Below are 9,230 nucleotides of genomic sequence, written 5' to 3' on the forward strand. Positions count from 1 at the left end.
AACACCAAAACATAAAAAGTATTTAAAAAAAAAACTTTAAGAATAGAGTTTCATAACATCTAAACATAATTTATTCTTATATGATATAATAAAAAAGCATAACACGTTGGTAGTTTTCAATTATGTGTTATGTGTGTATGTCATAATTTAACTTTATTTGCATTGTACCCTCAAAATCAAGATATTAACTTAAGTAGCAAGAGGTCACTTGGATCCTTATTCGATTTATTATTTGTAGGTCATTAGTAGACTCCAATTGATATTTTTTTTATATAAATAAATTTATTATTATATTTAAAAAATAATAATTAAAAAATCAATCGAAAAGCAAAAAGTTAGTCTACCATAGCCCATGCAATAAGTATAGCTAATCGATATGGTTAAGAGGGATAATAAAATATTTTTTATAATTAATTAAAAATAAAATATAATTGTACTAACAAAATTTAAAGTCATAATCCCTAACTAATAATTATATTTTAAAACAAGTTTACCACTATCATTTTATTTGAAAATTTATCTACAAAAATAAAAAAATAAACTATAATTATAAAAAAATCATCTAATAAATTTATATTTTTTATTTTTTATTTACGTATACCATGGACCACCACTCCCATGCATATTATACTTAAAAGTTATTTAATCTAAAAATTATAGGTCATGATCGGGCTTTCTTTCTAAATGAGCATATACTTGAAGCCTAGTTTCGACATATTGGTCATGGAATGGAAGTAGGATGGGCCCATTTGTAGATAATTATTTTGGATGGATAATAAGTCGAAGGAAAATGAATTTCGATCAGGAAAAGAAAGATGGGACAGTGAATGGGAGTTCACTTTTCTAAGAGGCTGTTTGGCTCAAGGTTTGACCGCGTATAATTTATTTTGCAACGATAAGTTAGATAGCTTTTCATGGTTAATTATTTGGCATAAATAATAAACTTAAAAGTTGTATTACTTAAAAGCTGTTCTAACAGCGTTTACCAAAAGCTGGTAGCTCCCAACTTTGCCAAAAAATGCTACTAGGTTGACCAACAAAAATATTAAAATACCCTCAAATATTTTTTATATTTACATGCGTACCCTTCATAACCGTTACATCTTCTCTCAAAAGTTCTTTCTTCCATCATCTTTTTGGAAACTCTGTCCTATTATAATCATCGTCGCAGCAGTCGCCCTTCCTCCATACCACCGTCATCCAGTTAGGCCGCCACAAGAAGCCTCGTTCTAGATCTGGGTTGTGCCATCATCGATCCTTCTTCCAGATTCGTCACAGCAAGTGGGCTTCGATTTCGGGTTGCGCCATCACTTCCGCCTCATTCTTTTCTAGATGTGCCATTGTCGCCTTTTTCTTCTCCAGATCCGTCGCCGCAAGATGTCAGGCTTCCTTTCCAAATCCAGCGTCGCTGTTGAAGTCGTTGGTGGTCTCCTCGTTGTCTCACCATCGTCGCCTTTGCATCTTGCATATATATGATAACTATTTTAATAAAATATAAAATCTCAAAATTTTTTATAATGTACTAGGATATATATTTAATATTTTTATGCACTAAACTTAAATTAATAAATATAAAGTATTGTATTAATATTTTTTTAATCATTATGTATAATTTATTAACTTGTATTTTATTAGTTAGAAATTAATTTATAATTTTTTATCAAAAGTAATATTTTTATGTATTTTAATTGTATTATTCAGTATTATATCTATTTTAATTTTTTTTGGTCAAGTTTTGAGAACTTAAACGCTAAGCGAAACAGGCTCTAATTCACAATCCACCACCTTATACACAAATCACAATTACAAGAGATCTCTCATCTCTGCACCTCCGTTAGCTTCATCAACATCGTTGTCGTCCACATCCGTCTAACTTCATCAGCGTCGTCGCTGCCCACATCCATTGGCTGCTTATGCGTCGCATGCGCCCATTGTCTCCAGTTGCATCGTCGTCTTCCTTTTTCATCCATGTCTATCGCCCTAAATCGCTCTCTACGTTGCTGTCTCTAGCCTGATTAGCCTCTCGATGTCACTACCTCCGTCCTCCTGCATTTAGATCCACCAGTCTGCATCACCATCTCCCCCTCTATCCATCTCGACCTGGGTTGTCCTCGCCCTGTCTAACTGCATCCAGTCACCACCGTCATCTTTGTATTTGCCCATCTTGGCCTGGGCCGAACTAATCCCCTATTCGCTTGCATCCGGTTGTCATCGCCATCTTCGCCTCTGTCCATCTCGGCCCAAGTCGAACGCATCGTTGTCGTCTGCCTTCTCTCTCTCTCTCTCTCTCTATTCAAAGCTCAAGTTTTTTTTAGTATATATGCTTATGTTTTCCTAAAGTGTCAGGGAAATGTTTTCTAGCAACATTTTCAGTTTACAGCAAAATAACAAAAAACTCATTTCGTGAAAACACTTTTCAAGAAAACTATTTTTCCTTCGGGAAATACTTTTCTTTAAACAAAACAAACGGAGCCTTAAGATTAAAATGAATCATAAATTCATAATTGTCAATTGAAAAAATAAATACGCACCCGTAAATAGAGTTTATGCTGGCTAGATTTTATATATATCAAATTAATGCATACAAAATATGATATTCGCTAGTATAACTGTTGAAGCTTCTGAACCACTCAATTAAGAAGGGGTTCTCAGAATCTCAATTGTTCCTAATCAAATCAAATCGAATTAAATTGGAATTGAAATTGATTAAAAATTCACACTAAGTCAAATTTATATACATTGTTGTACATATATTGCAATATATGTGCGTATATGCAGCATGCAGAATCAAGATTGAGTCGGACCTGCCTCCATGCGATTGAGACCGTATGTGTTGGTCTCGAAGAGTTTTGGATTTTAACTGCTATATAGTCAGTCATAGTTCTCGTGTTCGAATCTCACTGCTGGTTTCATGATTTACTTCTCCTGCAGAAATCTTGGAGCTGAGCTGTGGGGGCCCTTAAGGTGAGGGATTTCACCTTTGATCCCAAAGATTGAGTCGGACCCTGACTTTTCAAATCGAAAACTAGACTAAACTCATTTGATTTTGGACCTTTTGGTCCGAACCAATCTGATTTTTGGTATAAATTAGAAATTAAACACTATATATTAATACATGAGTGTCTATAATTAAAATTAAATATATAAATTGGATTAACAGATTACAAAATTTGCACACAGACAAACAACGCCTTTGAAAGCTCCAAGATTTCAGTTGATGGGTACTGCGGTGCATGCTGATCAGCAGTGGCGACAAGACTTCCTGAATTCATTTCCAGAAAGAAATTATGCTCGGCTATAGTAGTAACCTTCTCATTTAGCGAACTACTGCCGTTTATGGCTGATTAATTGCTGAAGTTGACTAGGTAGTCATTTCCTTCAAATCATTAATTTTCTCGGAAAATCAAAACCTGTTTCGTAGAAAGTGATAGGTACAGTAGATCATTCTGTAGATATTTGGCTTTTACGATCAATGATTGATTTAAATGATAAACTGTTTAACTGATGCGATTTCTGAACGCATCTCAACCAAAAGGGAATCGGAATATAATCGATGCATTTGGAAAGTTAGACGATACTGCAAGATTATGTCTCCCCACCACCGTTCATAATTACCTTTTCTGAGGGTTTCATGTTTCAATCAAACCCTGGTCTCTGTCATTTCTCGTTGGCAAGCACCGGATGGATTTCATTGGAAGTAATCTTCTTCTCGATGTCAATTTCTTTGTTTGTTTCACTTTCACCAACTTGGTTGGCATTTTACTCGGTGCTCAATGAAGTGCTCATTAGAATCAATCTAGTCTTCTGAATCTTGACTGCGAAATAAGATCAGATCAATTATTCTTCAGTTTGTAGAGGAGTTTATTTGTTGCCTTATAGAATATTCTTTAGCTTGTTTTAGAAGGTATGTAAATCATGTCCAGGCTTCATTTTCTTCTTTGTGAAGATATTTACAGAATATTCCCTACCATCTTTGTCTGAAACCTTTGATTTCATTGAAGAAACTAGAAATTATGACAAACCAATTATTATGATATCTTTAAATTCATCTAATTTTCCAAATTTCCCATGGAAAATAGGAAATGTACTTTTCTCTTTCAATCAAAAAGTGGCGGCCAAAAGATATATTAGATATGTATATGCTGACAGTAACAGGCAAACTATATTTTATGATACTTTCTCAATGTACCAAATATTTTGTTGATCAATACAGTGAAACAGGAATTCCCACATGGTAATAGGTTGCACCATGTATCCACTTTTGCCAGTCTGCCTGTCCATAGCAAAACCTGATTTGGCAGAATCAACACGGTGTAATGGGTATATTTCCCCCTTGTTTGCTCCATCCCAGACATACTCCTATTTATACACCTCTGAACCCCCAAATGGGAAATTGCACATCGTTTACCTTTCTCTCTGGATGATTGGTTAATAGACGGGAGCACTGTTAATCATTTCCATGGAACTTCCTCTCTCTATTCATGCTTTGTTTGTGTTTGAGATTTGCTTCTCAATTCTCATGGTATCATGCAAGTTAATAGTCATGAAAGCAAGTGAATATCCATCTCCATTTCCAAGCAACTTCCTGTTTGGAACTGCTTCATCTTCTTACCAGGTTCTTTAACTTCTTTACTTCACTAGCTTTTGTGTCCATCAAAGACAGATTTTTATATTATTTATTTCACTTTTATTTTCCAGTTTGAAGGAGCTTTCTTGAGTGATGGAAAAGGCCTCAACAACTGGGATGTTTTCACTCACAAGCCTGGTTAGATTACCCTTGCTATATGGCTCCTTATGTGTCTTCTTTTCGTTTCTTTTTTCCCCAGCATTCCCGTTCTATACTCCCTTGCATTTATGGCATTAAGAGGTCTTTTGCAGGTAATATTCTGGATGGAACTAATGGAGATATTGCTGTTGATCATTACCATCGATATCTGGTAAAGTTTTAAAGTTGCATGAGTTATGTTCTAGCAGTATTTCTTTGCTTGACCTTTCTAGTACTAGCAGTATTACTATTCCAACATTAGCTGACAGTCAAGAAAGGAAAAAGGGCTACCAATTAAGCCAGAAGTAGACACTTGATTAATAAGAATGAAGAGATACTGTGAAGAACTACTTGGAAAGAAGTAAGGGTTATCAGGCAGAAATATTCAAAAGTAATTCTGGGAATTACGCAAACTTCTTGATTGTTTATTTGGTATCTGAAGTTGATTGAGCTCCAAAAGTCAATGATTTGAACTTATAATCTGGGAAACAGGAGGACCTAGATCTCATGGAAGATATTGGAGTGAACAGCTTTCGGTTCTCTATATCATGGGCAAGAATTCTACCTAGTAAGTTTGCATTTCCCCAGGAAAAGAGTTTGTTGTTGACCTTTAGATATATGCTCTCAACAAGGAGCTCATTTACATATGTTCTTTTAACTCTGAATCAGAGGGGAGATTTGGAGAAGTGAATATGGCAGGGGTCAGGCACTACAGCAAACTGATTGATGCACTTCTCTATAAAGGTTACTTTTGGTTTTCCGTGTGAATTCTATGAAACACAAGATATATACTAAACCTGATCCATATGATCAAAGCAATGACTTGTTAAATTATTTTTGCCAAAACTAATTTTTTATCTTTTGATTCAGGGATCCAACCTTTTGTGACATTGACTCATTATGACATCCCTCAAGAACTTGAAGATAGATATGGAGCTTGGCTAAGTCCCAAAGTTCAGTAAGTGTCATTGTTGTGCTATAATCTGTTTCCGGATTATTTATCCCAGTATTTGACCGTCTACTGTACATTAGCTTTGTAAAAATTGCAATAGATTCCCAAAATGACATCAACGATTATTATCAATAATACAATATTTGCTTGGATCTATTGGCAATTAGAATAATTGCAGAAGTCAGTATATAGAAGTCTTTAAACTTTTAAGCCAATGCTTATATTTAGCATGACCAAAAGCTCATGAATAGATCATTTATTAGAAGGGTTCATCCTGAAGAAGATCTTAATAAAGTTCCAGCTTATGCAATGTTCTAAAGCAGAATTGTGGCCGGGTGTGATCCTCGTGTTTTCCAGGGATGACTTCAGATACTATGCAGATGTGTGTTTCAAGTACTTTGGGGACCGAGTGAAATATTGGGTCACCTTCAATGAACCAAATGTTGTCGTAATTCGTGGTTACAGATCAGGGATCTACCCACCCTCTCGTTGCTCCGGCTCATTTGGAAACTGTACAAATGGAGATTCAGAGAGAGAGCCCTTTATTGCAGCACATAACATTATCCTGTCCCATGCGGCTGCTGTTGATATTTACCACACCAAATACCAGGTATGCCATATGCCAACATATAATGATGCATACCATATGTAGCTTTGATTTATAAAGAAATGCTCTGTTTTACTATTTCTTCTGAAGCATTCTTCAGAGAACACAAGGAGGTGGCATAGGGATTGTAATGAATGCCATCTGGTTTGAGCCCATCAGCAATTCATTCGAAGATAAGTTGGCAGCTAAGAGAGCTCAATCTTTCTACATGAACTGGTACTTCTGATCATCCTTGCTTTCAGTTCTATAAATAGAAGTATGGTAAGGAACAATCAAATGACATGAAAATACAAATAATATGCAACTTTCCCAGTTATCTTCCACAGGCATGCTGGCTCCTTACTGTCTCCTCACAAGTTCACTGCAGGTTCTTAGACCCAGTCATACTAGGAAAATATCCAGAGGAGATGCATGAGATTCTGGGACCAGATCTGCCCGTATTTTCAGAAAGTGATATGAAGATGCTGAAGTGGGGATTGGACTTCATTGGTATCAACCATTACACTAGTTTTTATGTCAAAGACTGCATATTCTCTTTATGTGAACAGGGACCATCTAGGATAGAAGGTTTCATTCAGAAGACTGCACTGAAGGATGGAGTCTTTATAGGAAAACCTGTATGTATGCTCAGCTTACCTCATATTGCCACAAATTTATGCCCGAAGAATTAGTGAAAATGGGCGTTGCTGATATTGTAGACTGCAGTCGACTGGCTATATGTTCACCCTCAAGGAATGGAAAAGATTGTGACATATATCAAGGATAGATACAATAACACACCAATGTTCATTACAGAAAATGGTAAGCCAAGAACATTCTTGGAGTGATTCCTGTACAATTTCAGCTATGTTTGCGGAAAATGTTTCTTTACCATGGCGCAGGTTATGGTGAAGGGAGCAATCCCAATTCCACAATTGAAGCTTCCCTTGGTGATAATGAAAGAGTGAAGTACACGAATGGCTACTTAAATGCCTTAGCAGCAGCAATAAGGTACAATCCCACGATTCATTACTAGTTTCTACTTGCATTTTAATCTCCTATAATCATCACTGAGAAGTTTAAAATACTTTGTCAAAGCATATTATCTCTGATCTATCCGCTAATCATTTCTGCTCAAGCAATATGGATTGCAAAAAATTGAGGCTTAACATGGAGTATACAATCTAAAAACGTTTAAAAGTATAAGCTTAGAATGAAACCTTTCGGCGTATACTTGTATTTCTGCAATCCTCTGGCCAAAGAGACGTTCAAGGTCTTAGTAATCTCTACTCTTATTTCAATGTGTGGCCAGGAAAGGAGCAGATGTGAGAGGTTACTTCACCTGGTCCTTGCTCGACAACTTTGAGTGGATATGTGGCTACACTATAAGGTTCGGGCTTCACCATGTTGATTATGCCACTCTAAAGAGATCTCCGAGACTGTCTGCAACTTGGTACAAGCATTTCATTTCCAGCCATAAGGCTAAGACTTACCTCTCTGCCCAGAATCTATCAAAGAAACCAAATAGATATTGGGTTTAATTAGCACTTGTAATGATAATGGTTGTTCTTATTCTTCTCTGTCTCTCCTCCTCCTCTCCTCTCCGTACTGGAGGACAGAGCACTGACAATGTAGTCTTTAGCCATGTAGCATCCCAAAAATTTGGAGACAAGTAAAAATAATTAATTTGGATGTTTGGGGATATTTTAGAATATTTGGAGATTTTTAAGAAAACACTTATTTATGATATTTTGAAGAAATAAAAATTAAGGTGATTAATTAAATTAATTGAATGTATTTATGAAAATAATAAAATAAACTAACAATAATAATATAAACCATAATAATAATAATAAAAATAATAATAATAAAAAAGTTAATTAAATTAAATTAAATTAAACTAATTAGTTAATATATATATATATATATTTGTATGTGTGCGTGGCGTGGCTCATCCTTGGCCATTCCAATTTGTGGCTTAAAAACCACTTAAGTGGATAAATATAAGGCAAAGCTTGTACAGCAAGCATTGGAGGCAATTTAAGGGCATTCCAGTGGCTATTTCGGCCACTTTTGTTGCCAAGAAACAGAGAGTAAATGAGAGAGAGGAAGAGAGAAATTAAGGGAGAAGATGAAGGGCTCGCGAGTAGCACTTGAGGGCTCGCGAGTAGCACTTGAGAAGGAAGAAAAAGTGGCGAAAATTAAGAGATTTTGGTAATTAATTGGTGTTTAAAATATTCAGGTAAGTGGGTAAAATTTATATAAGTGTTATATGTTTAAATCATGGATTTTATACGGTTAGATTATACAGTTTACGCGTTATAATTAACCAATTTAAGTCACGGTTGTATTATTTGATAGGAGACGTTTTACTTTGCATCCGGAGCACAAGAGAGGCTGAAAACAGCTATTTTCAGGCAAGCTCCTAACCCTCTCCTTGCGTTATTTATTTCCCGCGAAAGTCTTCGAGGTTTCTTATACTCTAAACCCTCTCTCACCTTAATTCGGTTCCATGCATTAATAATAATACTCCGCGTGACAACCACCCTATGATTCATATTTTATTAATGAGGTTATTGTTGATGGAATAAGTTAAGTAAAGATATTTTGGTGTCTTTCATTTCGACCGTCATGGAGCTTCGTATCGCTCTGCTTCCCTTGGAAATGATGCCGAACCCGTTGAGGTTAGGTTCTTAGAGAAATTGGTTATGGTTAGAATTAAGAGAATGTGTTAAAGAGTCTATTATATATGTTAAGATGGTTTTATGTGAATAAGAAAGAATGAGAATGGTATCATGATGATATGTGGATATGTACATGAAGGGTTATGAGTTATGGTGAAATGTTATGTAAAGTTAAGCTGGGAAGATATAAAGTCAATAGTGTCAGTAAGTGCGTTTAAGGGTATGGGTACAAAGCCACTGACT

At 35.6% G+C, this 9,230-nt stretch overlaps 1 protein-coding gene across 1 annotated transcript; it reads left to right on the forward strand.

The window, feature by feature from the left end:
• The first annotated feature begins 3,547 nt into the window (after positions 1 to 3,547).
• Positions 3,548 to 7,844, forward strand: LOC127807513 (beta-glucosidase 46). Its single transcript, XM_052345413.1, has 12 exons — positions 3,548 to 4,615; positions 4,699 to 4,765; positions 4,879 to 4,937; positions 5,258 to 5,333; positions 5,435 to 5,509; positions 5,636 to 5,723; positions 6,075 to 6,327; positions 6,425 to 6,540; positions 6,692 to 6,941; positions 7,023 to 7,125; positions 7,206 to 7,314; positions 7,616 to 7,844. Exons 1-12 carry the CDS (start codon positions 4,460 to 4,462, stop codon positions 7,842 to 7,844), a joined length of 1,581 nt encoding a protein of 526 aa, XP_052201373.1. The 5' UTR covers positions 3,548 to 4,459.
• The last annotated feature ends 1,386 nt before the right edge of the window (positions 7,845 to 9,230 follow it).

The sequence above is a fragment of the Diospyros lotus genome, chromosome 8 (genome assembly GCF_014633365.1).
Source record: "Diospyros lotus cultivar Yz01 chromosome 8, ASM1463336v1, whole genome shotgun sequence".
NCBI lineage: Eukaryota > Viridiplantae > Streptophyta > Magnoliopsida > Ericales > Ebenaceae > Diospyros > Diospyros lotus.

Bases quoted from the DNA above. Each gene is read 5' to 3' on its own strand.
- LOC127807513 (XM_052345413.1), top strand. From the start codon at position 4,460: ATGGAACTTCCTCTCTCTATTCATGCTTTGTTTGTGTTTGAGATTTGC. The intron at 4,616-4,698 runs GTTCTTTAACTT...TTTATTTTCCAG, and splicing joins CTGCTTCATCTTCTTACCAG to TTTGAAGGAGCTTTCTTGAG. The intron at 7,126-7,205 runs GTAAGCCAAGAA...ACCATGGCGCAG, and splicing joins AATGTTCATTACAGAAAATG to GTTATGGTGAAGGGAGCAAT.